The sequence below is a fragment of the Melanostigma gelatinosum genome (assembly GCF_949748355.1).
Source record: "Melanostigma gelatinosum genome assembly, chromosome: 12".
In the NCBI taxonomy this organism is placed as follows: domain Eukaryota; kingdom Metazoa; phylum Chordata; class Actinopteri; order Perciformes; family Zoarcidae; genus Melanostigma; species Melanostigma gelatinosum.
In genome coordinates this window covers 18,973,736-18,991,785 of record NC_136645.1, presented here as the reverse complement: position 1 = coordinate 18,991,785, position 18,050 = coordinate 18,973,736, and the positions used below count along the sequence as shown (strand labels likewise).

At 46.2% G+C, this 18,050-nt stretch overlaps 1 protein-coding gene across 3 annotated transcripts in view; it reads right to left on the bottom strand.

Moving 5' to 3' along the window:
* LOC306785352 (phosphofurin acidic cluster sorting protein 2) overlaps positions 1 to 18,050 on the bottom strand; it is a gene marked incomplete at its 5' end in the record, with an annotated part of 42,651 nt that overhangs the window by 5,626 nt on the left and 18,975 nt on the right. For 2 of the 3 annotated variants that reach the window (XM_079279700.1, XM_079279702.1), the window contains 16 exons: positions 288 to 390; positions 1,334 to 1,444; positions 1,523 to 1,677; positions 2,613 to 2,719; positions 2,913 to 3,017; positions 3,105 to 3,237; positions 3,423 to 3,550; positions 4,267 to 4,350; positions 5,391 to 5,484; positions 5,644 to 5,795; positions 7,079 to 7,138; positions 7,499 to 7,579; positions 7,873 to 7,964; positions 9,256 to 9,418; positions 10,854 to 10,979; positions 12,432 to 12,521. In XM_079279700.1, coding sequence (XP_079135826.1) covers positions 288 to 390; positions 1,334 to 1,444; positions 1,523 to 1,677; positions 2,613 to 2,719; positions 2,913 to 3,017; positions 3,105 to 3,237; positions 3,423 to 3,550; positions 4,267 to 4,350; positions 5,391 to 5,484; positions 5,644 to 5,795; positions 7,079 to 7,138; positions 7,499 to 7,579; positions 7,873 to 7,964; positions 9,256 to 9,418; positions 10,854 to 10,979; positions 12,432 to 12,521 — 1,784 coding nt within the window. Of the gene's footprint in view, positions 1 to 287; positions 391 to 1,333; positions 1,678 to 2,612; positions 2,720 to 2,912; positions 3,018 to 3,104; positions 3,238 to 3,422; positions 3,551 to 4,266; positions 4,351 to 5,390; positions 5,485 to 5,643; positions 5,796 to 7,078; positions 7,139 to 7,498; positions 7,580 to 7,872; positions 7,965 to 9,255; positions 9,419 to 10,853; positions 10,980 to 12,431; positions 12,522 to 18,050 lie in introns of all 3 variants that reach the window. The other variant, XM_079279701.1, reaches the window with a different exon arrangement.

Sequence of the window (18,050 nt, the reverse complement as noted above, 5' to 3'; positions counted from 1 at the left end):
TGTCAGAATAAACTCCAAGGTGACAACTGACCTATGCAACTTGTGTGCGTTTAATTTATGAATGTGCCCGCTTGCATGCATATGCATTGAAACATCTTCCTCATGCAGTTTGACTGATGATCAGCCGTGGCTATTTTTGTTCTAGGACTCATTGTGAATGAGGACATCAATAGCAGTATTCAAAGTTCAAAATCATGCTTTAAACGAGCACAGAAACATACATGCACACACAAACATATGCAGCACATGCGTGTGCTCAAAACGTAAAACGATCAAAGGTACTTTACCTCTTCTGTTTGTAGGTGAGCATCGCCTCTGAGATGGGGAACTGGTGGGACACGTTTGCACCGACCAGATACTGAACGACTCGTCCCGCTACATCTATGTTGTCTGCGGGGAGCGGGGAGACAGACTGTTAACAACGCATTTCTTCTGTTTCATGTCTGGCTAACAAGCCGCGAGATAATTGATGCGGATGCTAATTTTCACACACACAGCAGATCGCTGGAAGACGACGCATTAATCATTTCCCTTCCTCTGAAGTAGGGGGGGGGGGGTAAAATGCCATTAAAAATGTGGGTGAAGCCATCCATACGACGAGAGGATGAGATGAATTGTGTGTCAGACTGAAGGCCTTTGGGCCACATGCAGCCCGGGATACACTTTAACCAACACGGGCAGATTTTTTAACGTCTATTTATTTCAGCCTATTGCCTCTCTGCAGTCTCAACTAACTCTCCTTGTGAAAGAAAGCCCTCACAGCCATTCATCCAAACGCTGCCTTGTGTGTTGTGAAGGCAGTTAATGTGAAGGATAAAAGAATGAGGTAAGAAGACACAGTATTATTTTCTTCTTACATCTTTTATTTTAAGCTTGAAACCCCTTTTGAGGTGATTCAACACGGTGTGTGAGAATGTAACTCTGGCACCTACGCGGTGTAAATGAAGTGAAATATTAGGTGGGGATGGGTGAGGGTCGTTGGGCTTGTCTGGGCAGAACAAGTGAGAATTTAGGGGAAAAAGGGATGTGAACAAAAGTGTAACCATGGATGTGTGTGTGTGCCAGCTAACAATTCCAAGACTTACAAACTGGAGTTCTGACAGCCTCGTGGTCTTCTTAAGCAGCAGCGGATCGTTTACAGGGAGGAGGAGTAGCGCCATAATCTAGAGCCATTGGCTGTAGCTGTCTTTTGCAATTGGGGAAAAAAAATATCTTCTTCTCATCCATCAGCCCCAGACCCATGCTCTGACCCAATTTCTTTCCCTTTCAAGTTTGCCGAACATTAGACACGCAGACTTGCTTTGTAGCCAGACACCAGAGCGATGCATCTTACCTGAGGCGGGCCGTTCCGTCCTGCAGAACAGCTCCCTCCACGCAGTGTCCATAAAGATGCTGTTGAACCGGCTGTCGAAGGAGGCCACATACTTTGCCAGGGGGTGAGAACCTGGAGTAGAAAAAAAAAAAGTGAGTAGAAAACAAAGCTGAAACCACGTCGTGCTCGTACTAATCCGGGATGATTTACCGATGGGGATCACCAGGAAGCGTATGTAACTGAGCCAGTCAGGCGTCTTGTTGGCCAGCTGCTCCACGAAGAACCTCAGGATGGTGCTGAGGTAACTCTGGTCGCCTGCCACCGCCACCTTCATCGTCGGCGGTGTCTGTGCATTACAGTTACAGCTGCGTGGGAGAAGAGGGGGAATGAGTAATTAAGAGGAAGCGAGAGTTCCGAATCCTGGAAGATGTGGGCGTGTGAGAGATTTCTTGGCAGTCTGCAGATTTATATCTCAGCAGGGTTTTTACTGGTTCAAAACCGGTCCCATCGTTTATTGAGAGCCAGGTGGTGTCATGTTATGATTTATAACACCAGGTACTTGCAGGTATCTGCAAGTCTTTCTGAAGTTACACCGAATATTGCAACAGCTTTTATATCATAATCCTACAATGAGAGAGAAATTCATCTTTAATATGAGTCTAAAAATAAAAAGGAATGAAACCCTTAAAGTGTTCAAAACTTGACCTCTTACGATTAATTATGATATTTAAGTCACTTCAAGATCCTTCTTAAGGCCTAAATGTGGGTCATAAAGTGAGATTATAATGTCCAATAGCAGAACGGGACCTTAATATGTCCCGGCCAACATTTGAGGAAAAACCTTGCAGCCCGCTACAGCAGCGACAGCACTGAGCGAGCATGTCAAACATCAGAGACGCACATGTCTTCCACACGACACGGCCGCAGCGGGAGCAAACATGACGACTGAGGAGCAGGTGTGTAAAGGATGGAAAGGTTGCGCTTCAGCTGGGTTAAAAGAGAAAAACGGGTTTAACGGAAGCAGCGCCACGGACTGACACAGCCTCCGTCTGCCACTGACACAGATGGATGCCAGGAAGAGAGACGAAGGCTGAACTTTAGCTTTTTGTGGCAAAACAAGCACATTCAGATAGAACGCGTTCACGGACAGAGAGCCATACTCCGCCATAACAGGCAGCGAGATAACACACACCATGTGGGGGTCGTTCAACAAACGCGCGCGCGCGTGTGTGTGTGTGTGTGTGTGTGTGTGTGTGTGTGTGTGTGTGTGTGTGTGTGTGTGTGTGTCTGTGTCTCTCACAATCTCTGGATGCGAGTGACGATGGTGTTGAAGGCAGCCTGAACATCGGCGGCAGAGCAGGTGGACACAATGGGCTGGCCCTGTTCATGGAGCAACTCGGACACATACTGCACGGAAAACACACAAGAGGGACACGATGGGTTAATGGGTGTGCAAGAAGCAGGGTTGATCGGGTTGGAGAGAATACAACAGTATTCTTTTGTATTTCAGTCTTTGTGCAATAACGTCGGGGAATAATTGCAGCAAGCCCTGTGAGACCCAAGCTCATCGAATATATACGAAGAAATGAACGACACACACCTGTCCTTGCCACTCCACGGTGTTGATGAGGATGATGCTCTCTGGCAGGCGTTCGTCAGAGATGAGGATCTGGTTCAGCTGGTCATACACAGACTTCCTGGGAACCTTGGAGACGAACGAGAAGCCGAGAGTCTGAGCACATCTCCGCCGGACTAGAAACGTGTGTGAAGAACACATCTGCAACGCGTCTACCTGCGCTATGAGTCGCGAGTCCGGGGAGCACTCGCTCTCCATGCTGCTGGTCCTGTCGCTCTGGGCCTTGGAGTTCTGTCTGTCTTTCATGGAGGTGCTGCGGGGACGCCTCTGTAGCCTGTTCTCCACTTTGCTGAAGGAGACGACAAAGCACATGACAGGCGGAGCAGGGACGCTAATCAACTGGGCTCAGAAGGAAACCCACATTCCAAATTGCATTTAAAAACAAGATGAACATCTAAAGTAGCTGGTGTACATGCATGAAGACGCAACACTATCTTGTGTGCATGTTTGCAGATGGAGCGGTCGGCAGTGTACCTGGGAGACATGTGGTTTTGGGACTCCGTCTTGCAGAGCTTGCCAACAGTGCTGGTCACCCGTTCAGTGTTGACGTCCCAGCTGCTCACCTCCCCCGCTGGCGGCCCCCTGTCGTCAGTCTCTGGCTCCTAAAGCAAAAGAGGGGGGGGTTAAGGTGAGCCACGGGGGCCGTCATGTCCCATCTACTACTACCACCAGTCAGTGTCTCACGCAGGTTCTGGGGCACTCTGTATTCTTTCTGTGCTTTAGCGTGTGGTGCATCTGCAGCCAGCATCTTAAGAGCAAGAGTTAAAAGAGTTGAGGCGGGGAGGGAGGTAGAGAGGTGCTGGTCTGGTAAATAATTGAGCTGTGCTGTTCAGGTTGGAGATAATGATGCGAGGCCACCACGAACGATGAGATTATTAAAAAAAAAAAAAAAAAAAAAAGTCGGGGTCCCTTAGCAGGTGGCAGGGGAGACAAGGTTCCTGCAGTTTTTAGGCATTCACTTTGAACTGGAGCGGTGCGAACAAGAGAGGGTGCCGATGGTCGCCGAACAAGGTTAGGCTGACCCGACGGCACAAAGACAACAACAAACACTAACAGCCCTCTTTTAATCCTCATCCGTCAGGATTTATCCAGCACGGGGCCGCCTTGTCTGCTCCACTGATCCATAATGGATGACTGTGCCGTTTGGTTCGCCTGCCCTTGCATACTCCCTCCCTCTTTCCTGGAAAACAACTAAGACTCATGGGAGGAGAGGGCACTCAAGTGAAAAGAAATCTGAGAAAGAGATGCTCGAGGGAGATTTAGTTAAAAACAAACAAAAACAAAAAGAAGTAAAACTGCTGATGTTCCAAACACATACCCCAACGACTGTATCTGTGACGCTGTCGTCTTGGTACCGGGCCCCTTGCAATTTACATCTGTCCACGGTCAGAAAGTCTCCACCCTGCAGGGTAAACAAACACACACACGACCATTTTAACCACGGAGGTCACTTCTCTGGTGAATATAAATTACAAATTGTCACAGCTCCTTCTGGAAGTGCTACGCTCCATCTGCTCGGGTCAAGATCGACCACTCTTGGGACGCGTAACTGGCCAATTTCACAGTGGCAGCTCTGCCACCGTCAAGCTCGGTGACGGTGGCAGAGCTGGGGGTGTATAAATAGCTCTCAAGGGCTTCTATACGTTTCACCCAGGCGCCTGCTAATACACAAGCCCCCAGAGAATTACGGACACACTTGTGAGCTCAAGGTCGCCTGACAAAAAGTGTTTAAGTGCAGCTCGTAACATCCAGTTAATTTCAATATTAGATCAAATACTTTCCATTTTGCCTGCAAGACGGGTTTATGAAGTTCGACTGGAGACATTTATTGAGCGAAATAGAAGGCTATAGCAGGCTGAAATGCGCCGGGCTTTTTTTTTTATTACAGGCTAAAAAAGATTCCCTGATATTTATAAACAGCACTCCCTCTCTAACCATTACACTCAACATGTCTCTCTCTCTCTCTGTCCTTGTTGTTTCCAATGGGCCATAAATCTGAGTAGAAGTTCAAGGATTGCTCCATCCAATCTTCTCTCTGAGCATGTGTGTGTGTGTGTGAGAGAGAGTGTGTTGATGGTGGTGGAGAGGTCGTTCTGTGTTAGTCCTTATAAATACTAGAGGGCTTTAGGGCTGAATAGGGTATGGGCTGCGGGCTACAGCCCCCCCCCCCCCTCCTCTGCAGGGGCGGGAGCAGCATTGCACTCGTGCTCAGAATATCTTGCCTGTCGTATCATGGTCCTTGGGACTCCCTGAACCACAACAAGCACAGAGGACTGCCAGATATTTAAACACTGTCGTGGGGCAATTCCTTTACGTAACCCTGTGTACAAAGAGAGTCTCTCCAGCAACCGGGAGGCGGACCTTTGTGGGTGAACGATGGGGCTGAAAGGCATCCGACGGGTATTTTTTTTTTTTTTAATGAGTGCCGGGCGATCAACTTACAGGACACGACAGCTCTCTCTGCTGGCTTTTTTGGCTGTGTATGCTTCCAATTTCTGTCTGGGAGCTGGAGTGAGACATCCCTTCAAAAAACGGCCTAAAAACAAAGATTGGAATGAGACAAAACTGCGGTAATAAAAATGCTTTTATTACAACAACATACAGGGTGTGATCAGAAATAATGTAACATCTATAAAATACTAAGACTGTTCCGGAGAAGATGGCCTTTGATGAAAGAGGTTGAGTACAGACATACTTGAGTTTGGGCTTGGGCGTGCTCAGGACGCTCTCGTTGTCCTCCATCTCTGGCCCACTGTCGCTCTGGTTGTACACCTCCAGGCTGTCGTAGAGTAGGTCCAGATCCTCCTCCACTTCCTGGGTCTGGTCAACTGGGTCAGAGTCCAGGACCTGATGCACGGGACAGACACTCCAACACATCAGTACACAGTGATCAGGGATTTGTTATCACGGCCATGGATGGAGGGAGTGGCTGGTGCTGTCCATTAGCTAATCACTTTCACAGCTGGGCTAATGGAGCTTGAAGAACGACACTGAAGGCTGTAAAATTTGAAAATCTATGCTGTAAATACATCCCTGCCTTGGCCCTAACCAGGCCAATTAAAAGGCAAGTGATTGCTAAGGGAGTGCTAAGGTGCTGAGCCTTGATCTGCCAGCTGCACAGTGGGGATGTATGTCATAGGAACTGCACACAGGCAGGCTTGTGGACTAATCGGGTGATTAATGCCACTCCATAAGTGCAGAAGCTGGCAGGGAGCAGATAAACACAGTCTGTCCCCCTCTCCTCCTCCCGGCTATGTATTTATAGAGCTGTGGCCGGCCACAAGGAAGGGATTAGAGACCGGGGAGGTGATGAAAGATCTGCGGGCCACCTGGAGCTTCTAGAAGCATCCGGCAACACACAACTCCGATGGCCAGATAAAGGTACAGATAAACCTGAAGGTCTGAAAACCTGTAGTTTAAAACAGAGCCTAATCTGTTTCTAATGTAAAGTAATGTTTTTGGGGTCAGAAAGATGAACAACAAGGCAATGACAATCTCAATTACTCCAATAAATTTCACAGTTCAAGGGGATTTATTAACATCATAATGGCCTAACACAGATGATGTACTAATGGACATCTAGGGAGTTGTTGCAAATAAAATGGTTGACTTCCTGCTGATGACCTGATTACAAGCCATTATGTAGGATCCGCAGAAACATCTATTCAAAAAGGACTTTGAGAGATGAGAAACACAAACCTAAACGGGGCATGCATACAAACCACCATTGATCACTCGATTAAGTGGCGGAGAATAAGGGTCGTTAATGGATCCTGCTAATGGAAAGGTATGAATCATACATCCAGGAGCACAGAGGTAACGCAGCCGAGCACCATAATGATGCTTGTACCTCCGCTGTGGTGATGATTCCTCTCCAGTCAGGGGCACTTTAGCCGCAGCAATATGCTGTTTAGACAGTCAATACTGAGATTGTTTTCCCCGGCCCCGAGGCCAATTTATTAACTGATATGTTTCACAGTCGACTCGCTAAAAGCTTCATAAACAGACGGACTGAGATTCCAGGAGGGTGGCCTGAGAGAGGACGCTGTACCCCACGCCGTTTGCTTTGACATTGAACATCTTCTTCGGGGGTCAATCAAAACAAAAGCAATTATTGTTTTCACACTCACCTCGTCTGTTACCTTGAACCTCTTCAGCAAGGCCACAAACTTCTGCTTGAAGTTAGGTTGCTGTAACAGAAAAAAAAACAACATGCAATTAGGAGGGAAAATAAAACAGAAAAGGGAATAACTGTCATCATTAAATACACATGACAGCTGGGCTCGGGCTCATCGGTTCTCCCCGTAACCGGCCACTGGATTACTCATTCGCAGCCACTCTATGTAAAGACCATTATGATCAGTGCAGTGAGCCCACAGGGTTCATTGACGTGCTCATCCGCATCGTCCTAATGGCTCGGACAAATGGAACACGGTGCGTGCTTTCCTTAAAAAAAGCTTGTACGACAGCAAAAGCAGGTCTTGAGTTACTCTCACAGTCAATGATTGGCGAGCATGAAACTCCATGTGGTGGAAAAGGAGGCAACTAACCCTGGTCATGGAGGTCGTTCGGATCATTTTCCTGCGGGCTTTCTTGGGCTTCCTCACCTCGTCGTCTTCATCATAAAGGTCCTGAAATACACAGAGGCTGGATGAGATATCTGAAACCTCAACATAACAGTGCCCCTGCATCTCTACCTGCATGCATATAAGCTAAATGTAGAAACATCAGTATGATACAAACTAAAAACTATTTTTCTTATATAACATCGCTAGTATACCATGCATCAGCATGTTCAATAGGGCAAGTTGACGCTTACATTTTGCTTGGCTGTATAAGATTGTGTTCATTGGATTTCTTATATGTATTTAATTTTGCCGGGTGCTGCAGATCTGTTTGCACCGGAGCGTGTTCTGCCACTGACCTGGCCATGATTTGCGTCATCGCTGGCTTCCTGCTCTGACGAGTAGCTGTCATCGTCCTCCTCAGAATAGTTATCCATGTCTGGAGAGCGGTCTGGAGGTAGGCAAAGCACGGGAACACACACAGAAGAACGTCAAACCACAGGGACACGTGTGTAGCATTATATCAGCCAGCATTACACAAAGTCGAGATTCAAATTTGCAAGTCTCCCGCGGGCCACATGCTTTAAAAACGTGGGCTGAGGGGAATGGGTCAAGGTCAAAGGTCACTGCCTTATTAGTGCCGAGACGGTCTTTCGGAACAAAGAATGACTAGTTTGCAATTTGTTGAGTGAAAACAAGCCTCCTCAACTCAATAATAAATGCTGTTCTCATTCTGCCACTGGAAGACACAATGAGTGAAACATACAAAACAGTTTAATTCTCTGATTTTGCAAATGATGATTTCAGTTTAATTTTCACAAATATCAGTTTGAGCCCGAAGACAATTTTCCATCTTTTGTGGATGAAGTTACTTAATATCCTGTCCTATTGTTTACAGTTCATCAGGAAAGAAGAGTTTGGACTACTTGGCATGAATAATGAGCTACGGTAATGGGAAAAACATATCTGTGGACATAATCAAATGCTTAATGTGCATGCTGAATAGAGATTAGAATGGAGGGCTCTGTTTGTGATCCGTGTCTCACATTTCGATTACGTTTTCATGACATTTCAGCGGTTGAAAGTTTTACGATTGTTAAATGTCAGCCAAGATTCCTAAAGATGTGGTTTTTACTGCGTGTTTGACAGCTGATGGAAGATCTTTTTGTTCTTAACAGCCAATTCAGACTTCCTTTCGCCTGTGAAACGTCCTGTTCTGTGCTCTTAGATGGGATGGATGTGATTAAGGATCGCTGCAGAGGAGAAAGGCGAAAAGACAAACACCCCTCCTCGCCTCAGAGTGACACTCGTATAATACTTGGTGCATGAGCTCATCTGTTGTGTTTGAACGGCCTCCTTAATAACATCCAGAACAGCGAGGGATCAGCATGGCGGGATGAAGGCGTGGAGTCCGAGCGGGGCCCAACATTTCTCCCCGTCCAGAATTAGAACAGCGTAAGGTAATAGGCCCTTGATCTTTTTAAACTCTCAAAATCAACATTACAACCATAGCTCAGCTGGGGAGAATAACATATCCTTGGCCATCGGTCGGGGTTGGGATTAATGGAGTTTATTCTGTCCTCAGTTGGGAAATAGGAGCCATGTGGAAGGAGGGAAGAGAGGGGCCTGGACAGGAAGGGCTGGCTCCAGAGTGACGGCTGAAATCACAAACGGGATTGGCCCGGGCAGCGTTGGTACAGGCCTGTCCGACAGACCCACGCTAGGGGGACGCCTGTGCTCACCTGAGGTTTTGGTCTTGTGGCCGGCCTGACCGCTCCCGTCCTCGTGGTCGATGGGCTGGCTGGAGAGAGAGTACACGCTGATCTCCGCCACACGCACTGGCGCATCCTTCACGTTGCTATGGAGACCCAGAATCTGTCCTCCGTCTGTCGGGTGTTGCATCACCTGGACACGGGGCGATTAACATCGAGTCTGAACATTGATTTTGAGAATCCATTCAAAAACGGGTTCTAAACCAATTGTACCCAAAACACTGTTACTTCATTCCTCCCCTGCAATGCTCCTAATAAAAATTATATCGTTTCTTGAAAAAATACAAAGTCCTCTCTAGCTGAGATGCCTTCATTGTCTTGTGCAATTCCCGTGTCCATCAATCACTGTCGAGCCATGTCGAAGCAGATGGAACAAATAACATTTTCTCTACCGACAGGCAGGATGGAAGAACATTCTCTCGCTTTACTGAGCCAATAACGACAGAACAAAGAGTGACATTGCTTCTGTTACACTGCTTTATGCTCGCACAGATTTAGCAAATGACAGCTATGCTATCTCTAAGTAAAGAGACAATTCGCTCACATCATCCAGTCAAGATGAGCTTGCATTCTAAGCGAAAGGGCGTTTTCAGTATTTCACTTGATGAATAGCTGCACGGGGAGTAGAATCATTTTGCTCAAACACTGGCAGTGGAGCACTCAAACGCTGCATGCAAAGTCCAATAAGTGACTTCCTCCCACATAATGCCCCGACAGATTCAGAATGAGGGCACGGGAGAGTTTACACTACAGCGGATGACAACATAATTGCCCAACAGGATCCAGTAACGGCCAATCTAGCTCCATTCATAGAAGTCGGTGGGTCGTTTCACTGCAGCAAGCACCAAAAGCAGCACAGCGGTTGAGTGTTATTTCAAAATGTAATAATAAAGCATCAGCCTTGTTTTCACATGTCAGTCAACTCCTGTCCTGGGGCTACTGGTGGAGTCACATGGGCTGAGCATGAATGGGTGCATTCCAAATAAGCGTGACTTTCATTATCTCTGCCTTGATCCTGATTTCTCTCAAATACAAAGTTGCTGGATATACCAACGTTACGTGGGTGTTGGATGGCTATAATGTCATTGTCTCGGTGGCCCGGTGGTTAAACATTCAGTCTGACGTAACTGCAAAGTCCCCACTGCATGTCCAGCTGAGGGATGTACTGGCAGTACTCCACATGAAATGACCTGGATCAGGACACATAAAAGCTTAATCGTAAAGTTCTACATCAAGCAAGCATCCACAGATGGCATTCTATCAGCTCCATTATCACTGCATAGCATGGCTGAATGCACCGCTTCTAGAAAAGTGTACATGAAGCCAGGTCCAGATGGCCCATAATCTCATACAGCAGTATGTGTGATGACCGTGAGTCATCTGAACTGATATGCAACGCATGCGGCCCTCTCTCTGGCAAACCAAGACGTGGTCCACGGACACCGACAGCCGTCACTGTCGGAGAACAGCAGAAGGCAATCACAAGCTCAGAGCAAAATGATGTTCCTCGAGAGAAATTTACCGGGAAGTGATTGAAAGTGGTGCCCCAGTTGAACACTGTACGGTACCTCAGACATATTGATGACTCCCACAGCCAACGTTTTGTAGCCCAGGATAGTTCGGTTTTTGTAGCGTTTCCTCCTCTGCAGCATGATCTGGAGTCGGTTGGAATCCCTCTTCAGAAAATGGGGGTACTGAAAACAACAACTATAAAGTCAGATGAGGCAAACCATATAATATATTCATCCACCTTTAGATGGCAACCCACATGCAGGCTTATTGCAATGAATAGTTGTTGTTACTTCATAAGAAAAGTCATTAGTTTGTGGTGACTTGCCGTGTCGTGTGTGTTCCGCTTCCATTTCTTGCAAATGACATTTTGAACCATTCAAGTGAAATAATAAAACTAAATTGCATATATACACCATTTATTATAAGAGTTCTCACTGGCTTTCACTGCCTTTTGATGCACACTGTTCCTAGACAGTCTATGCCAGCAATTTCTATTGAGGTTTGAATGAGTTCTCTGAATCTATTTTCTGTCATTGCGTCGCCTGTCGACTGCTGATCTGTCCCACCACGGATTATTGGCACCATAAATGTAGCATGAAGTGTGGCTATGTCATATAAATCGGTGCCATCAGACATGTCCAGTGTTTCACTAGCCAGCGTGCTCCTTACAATCCATTTGGCTATCTCAGAGTGCTAGGCAAGATTTGAAACCTACGTTGTTCAGGACCGCAAACTTCGCTATTTCAGAAGATGCATCTGGAGTCAGAAAGCTGTCTGCACTGAATATTGTGACCTGCTGATGTAAAGATATGACACACACACACTCGGTTCATGTTCATGTATAAATACAGCCAGCAGCACTGAGCCAACATGGTGGGTGTTAGATTCTGCAGTCCTACTGACGGAACTATTAAAAAAAACCTGTCTGTGGTCCGTCTGCTGGACTGCGGTTGAACTGTTGGCGAACATTCATCACTTCAGAACTATATTTCTCCTCTGGAGTCATATCGTCTCTGACAACCAGAACTTGATCTTCACATTGACTTTTCTTGCCTTCTTGGTCTCTAATATTCAAACAATAATAGCTTGTAAGATCAAGTTTCACAAGGTGAAATGCTGCATATGACGTCAAATTCTTGTTTTTTTTTATTTGACGTTATCGAATTGCAAATTGGTGAAGATGTTTCTTAATTTGCTTGTGTTGAGTGTGTTTGCAGAGCATTGAGCTCTCTGGGCCACCATACTTTATGGGTAAATCCATAACTTCGTCCTGGTTTAGTTCACCTTTATAGTTGTCCGTCTAATCAAGTCCGCAAAGAGTCAGCATGTATGCAGTGTCTATTATTTCAAATCTGAAACATTCTGTCATAAAAAATTCCACTTCAGTGACTTTAATAAAAAGGAATTTCTGTGAGTGAAGACCTCTTCTGACCACAAAATAACATGAAACAGCATTTCATTTATACAAAATACTGTAAGCACACATTTCGATACACGTGGATATTTTGAACTCATCACTTTTGCTCTGAGTTTAGAAGGGGCACAAGTGTGAATAAAGGCTTCAACACAATCCTCCCCGCCAAGTAACTGGCATGTCAGTGTGAGAATTCACAGTATAATGTCAGAGTGCTTGCCTGTAGTGAGAATGTGAGCTCCAAGTCTGTCTCCATCAGTCCACTGGGTGGGAGGACGTACTCATTTGATCTCAGAAGACGCTTCGAACCCTGGATGACAAAGAAAAGCCAAGTTTGATTGGAAGCACATCCACAAATGCAACATATAGAACACTATACATCCCACAAATCCCTCATCTTATGTTGTTTCTTGAGCCAATATCTATCAGACAACAGTGGCCCGAGTGTGCAAGCCTTATTTTAGGACCAGCTTGCTTCACATTCACACATTTGTGCAGATTCACACCTTGAGGCAGTCCGGTACAAATAGTCCTCTCCTCCTTCACTGCTTTGTAGAGAACAGTGCTACTAGAAACATTGAAATATGAGTCATGTGGCCTGCTAAGAGACATGCCATGAGGTTTTCCTAACTGACACAAAAAATCGGATTAAAAAATCAGCAACCTAATCACAAGCATACAACTAATTTGTTCTCCTTGAAGCCACCAGACTCCAGTGTGTCGTAAAACCCACTTCAATCAAACTCGACAGAAACATAATGAGACTCATCAAAACGGTCTTTGTTTGACTTTCCACTAAATAACAGATATAAAAAAAGAAGTTCCTAACCACAAATCACCAGCATCCTTGCAATGGGAAAGGAGTCCATCGTCTATTTTAGCAGGTTTTTTCCGTGTTTATAAACCCTGCATATACACGGTGGGGAAAGGGGAATAAGCTACTGCGACCTTCAGCATCTTAGGAACAACTGGCGAGGACTCTTAAGCCTTGAGAGGGACGTTTGGTCCAGGTGAAACAAGGACTGTAACCAAATTTAACTATATTACCCAAAGCTTGCTATTTTGGTTGAGAGCGACTCGTCGCCGAGGATAATTCTGGGAGCTGGCACAAACGTCTTGTGGCCAAACAGCAGAGGGATTTAGATGCCAGAGGAAGTCTCTTCCAAAATGCAAGGACACAGACACGCAGCGTCTCCTCAGAGAACCCGTCTCAGCCTCTGGCGAGTTTCTCTTACAAGCCTCAGATTAAAGTCGATCAGTTCCTCGTCAAGTTACAGTTTAATTCTCTTCAAGCAAGTTTTTTTCCCCCTCTTCTAATCTTGAAACCGGGAGTCAGCGTGTAGACGTGAGAACAGGAACAGCTTGTCAAATCTCAAGTTCCCGATCTAATGTCTGAGCTGAAGAGCGCCATCTGTTGTGTAATACATTTGGCAACTCATCAACTGCCGTGAAGATTTCATAAGTCGCCATAGCTTAGTTCAGGTGTCTGCTGAACTGGCTGCCAGTAGAATTAAGTAAGACTTTGTGAGCAGCGTGGAGCAGTAAATATATCCTTTATCTGGCTCAATAGCCTACGAACTCTTGAATAGTCGGATGGCTATGACACCGGATCCTGATGTCATCAGAGCTGCTAAATCATGTAGCAGACACCAAGACACCAAATTAAATGGCCGGGTGTGTGCTGAGGAATCATCACAAGATACCAGAGGGGGTTAGATGTAGCAGTGGTGCCTCTGCAGGTACAACACATGCATGAGCGATTTGAAATGAGTTGTACACATTGCATTATGTACGTTTCAAACAAGCACAATAAACCAGAGCTTTTACAGTGCAGTTCATACGCACACTTCCAGCTATCACCCAAGCAGCGTTAACAGCTGAATGGATGAATTGTATAGAGCAGGGGTGTCAAACATACGGCCCGCGGGCCGGATCCGGCCCACCGTGTCATTTTATGTGGCCTGCGAATCCGCCCGGCAAAAAAAAAAAAAAAAAATTTTTTTTTTTTTTTTTTTTTTTTACAAACATTTAAAGTTAGATATGAAAACAAAAATATCCCCATGGTCGACATTATGAGATAGAAAGTCGAAGTCATGAGATAGCATATTGTCTGTGTGCCGACATTAAAACTATCACAACAGGTGGACAGGAGAAGCAACAACCCATTAAGAGGATTTCCAACAAGTGATCGTGCCTTTCTCAACATGCGTACTTCTCTGTACCGGTACTTGTAAACTCGTGGACTTGTGAAACGTCATCAGTCTCAGCCCAAGTACTGTTCCAATTCAACGTTCACATCGAGCCAAGCACGGTCCGAATGCCCGGACCGTTGAGGCGAGAAGTTAGTTGTTTAAGCACCAAATCTGTGGTCGGTTTGTCAAGATTCAGCCGATTTAAACATCTGCTCTGACGATTTCGGAGATGTGAGGTGTTGCTAGCGGGATCTGATGTTGAGGATGTAACTCGAGTGAACAGACTGAGATCGAGGCGTTTAGCTAAATTCAAGCAATAACATTTATTTGTAACAGAAGTATTATGTCCAGCAGTTATACGTGCACGGACCTAGAAAAGTGAAAGCTAAAGGCGCTTAGACAGAGTGCGCATGCGTTTATGTATAGGTCCTCCTTTTGGAGCCTATTGGTTAAAGCAAAGTTGGCAACGATTCGTTGTGTCGTGCGATTATTACGCCACTCAATAAGTCGCGGAGATGTTTGAGTAGAAAAAAAAAAGTTGAGTTGAGACATTTGCGCCGCCGGTCTCGCCGGGGGCTATTTGTGTTCATTCGCACTGGACACGCCGGAGAGGGGGCGTGGCTTATCGCCCTGAAAGCCGTTCAACTGTCCGCCATTAACCATGGAAAAAAGAACCTCTATTTCTGCTTAGTACGTGTTGTGGAAGTCACAGATATCCCGGGAAACTAAATATGTTAGGGTTACAGTTACACCGTCTTACATTTACAACCGGCCCTTTGAGGGCGACTGTGATGCTGATGTGGCCCCAGAGTGAAAATGAGTTTGACACCCCTGGTATAGAGCGTGATTTCTCACACAGAACTGACACCACACACATTTTCTTGTCCACTGAAACCGAAAGCTCTTTGCCAACTAAGGCGCGTTTAAGGCATTCTCTAACTTCCAATTTGATCTTCGGCAAACAGCCTCCGAATATTGCGAGTGAGCTGAATATGTTTCGGGAGGCTCAGTGGCCCATTAGCACTGTTGTCCCAGAGAGGAAGAGGCTCCTGGGTTTGATTAGCCCCGGCCATTCTTGTTCACTGTTTGCATGTTCTGGCTGTTGCAGTCTCGGTCTACAAACTTGTTATTAACAAGTATGCAACCTTTGTAGGCAATGAGGAGACGTTTGAAATGGATGTGTTGTTCTATCGGAGGCCAGTGCAGGTTTTGGAGGACAGGGGTGATGTGTGTGTGTGTGTGTGTGTGTGTGTGTGTGTGTGTGTGTGTGTGTGTGTGTGTGTGTGTGTGTGTGTGTGTGTGTGTGTGTGTGTGTGTGTGTGTGTGTGTGTGAGTGAGCATCTGGGCAAACACATAACACTGTTTCAGCATACCTCGTAAAATAAAATAAAGTGAATATCTTAAAAGAAGAACATGTATTGCAATGTCAATCGTTTTTAATGCATGCAATGAAATCGAAGCTTTGAAGGACTATAGGGAAAATATTTAGCTTTGCCGACACTTGCAAAGCATTCACTTGCAATAAGTGGTTTTCCATCCAGCCCGATGGCTCAATATGTTCCACAGAAGGACTCGCTAACAGTACCTTGACAGCAGCCGCGGCCTTTGTTTTGTACACAGAGAGCAACACGGGGTAGATCTCTGTCCCAGTCTGACCTCGTCACTAACTTGAGCTCCACAAAGAGGCCTTGTATGCACCCTTTTCTTATGCTCTGTGGCTGGTACAATGAACCAAGGCACAAAAGGCGAGCACTCTCAAACTGCCTGACATGCATTAACAACACGGAGCCTTGGCAAGGCAAGCTTGTACTGAATGTCCCCTGGCCCCCTCCCCTTCTCTGCCACCCCCCCTCTCTCCTGCTACAAGCTTCTCCACTGTCTCTCTGGAGCCAGATGGGGGGGTGTTACAGCCCTTCTACTCTACGCTCCCCGAGCCTGTGGGAAAAGTTCAACATTACACTTCTTCTCAAGGTTATTTCAAAAGACACTAAATTGTCTCTCCTGTTTGCAGCAAAGGCCGGAAGTGATTTAGGGTCGGGACAAGAGCTCAATGTGCAGCCGTAATGAAGAGGTTTTTAAAGGCGTTTTGAGGCCTCTGATTTCACCCAACACACACGTGCATGATATCTGAGTGGACTGCAAATGGAAGTGCTTTGGACTGCGGCTTGTGCTGAAGTGAGGATTGCGCGCGTTTCCTATCATAATCCAGCTGATGTCAATGTCTGGCTACAACCTTTCGGCGGCCGCACAGAGAAAAGACGGGACACAAACTGCATAATCACGTGTGCACGCGCAGTAGCCGACCACATCGCAACCAAATGTGCAGAAAATGTAGCAGCGGGTTGTCGGCGGAGGCCTCAGCTGCTTGAAGTGACCCCAGCAGTCTCTGGGGTGAGAAACAGAAGACCATCTCCAAGGGAACAACGGAGCCTCCTGCAGACTAAACTGCAGCCTCATCAGCCCGGCTGCTGTGGTTTTGGGAGACCGTCCAAATGGTTAGCCATTATAGGGGTTGTGTGTGTGTGTGTACGCAGGCCACTTAACCTGATGCGACCCAGAGAGAGAGAAAGAGAAGAGACGGCCCACTGTATGCAGAACAGAGAAGAGACGACGTGCGCTAAACAGGCTTTGTCGTTCGCTGTCTGAAAACAAAACCCTCTTCTTCCCCTGTCATCTTCTCCAACTGTCTCTTCATCCCCTCAGCGTCTCTGTTCTCCCGAAACAAAACCTGCTGGAAATTGCTTTTAATGCTCCAGTTCCGGAGCCGCGGTGAACATGGCTTCCGCTCGGCTGTCCTCCGGGCGGCTCAACAGAAACGGAGAGATTTCACGCTCCGGAGACAACGTAGCTCACGGATAACGCCACACTTGGTTGGTAGCTTTCTCCTTCTGGGTGACAGCTGAGGGGAGATGATTTGTTTCTATTTAAATTTAATTGACAAGCACCTCTTTAACATTTTTAAATTGATTTCAAAATGAGGGGGGGGGGGCATATTGAGAGAGGGAAAGAAAAATGGTGAATTGCGGCATGCAGGCAGAGAGCCGGTAAGTACACAACCAGTAAAGTTTCAAGGCTCTTAGCCAAAAACACGGCACTGCGCTCATACAGCTGATAAAAGTAAACACTCTGTCAGCACTGTTACCACTGTTAGCAGCAGGCCACCAGCTCAGCCATCGCCATGTTAAGAACGGTTGAGAGGCAATGTATATTCTCTGAGTTTTATATGGAGCTCTTTTAACGATGTGATTTAAAAGGTAGTCTAAAAAAGGCAGTTCACGTATCTGTAAAATGCAGCACTGGTCTTTTAAGGCTACATAGTAGATTATCTCTCTCTGTGTGGGAAGCAGAAAAGCTTTTTCTCTTCTTTCAATGGCACTAAATCGTTCAGCTAAAAGTTACAGAAAAAGTTGTCTCCGTCCTCTCGTCTCGCTTTGAGGCGAGTCTAATTCTCAAATTCTCTTCTCTGTGGATTTTCTGGGCGACTGCAGTCAAGAAAGTTTGAAAGACTTTTTCCTTTGAGAATTATTTCCACACGGCCACCTCAGGGCAGAGTGTTCGTACGTGCGTCTGTGTACACTTGCCCTCGCCAGTCATAGTTCTCTCTTAGAATCAACGGTTTCAGAAGCAGCGGACCATCATCTTTACAA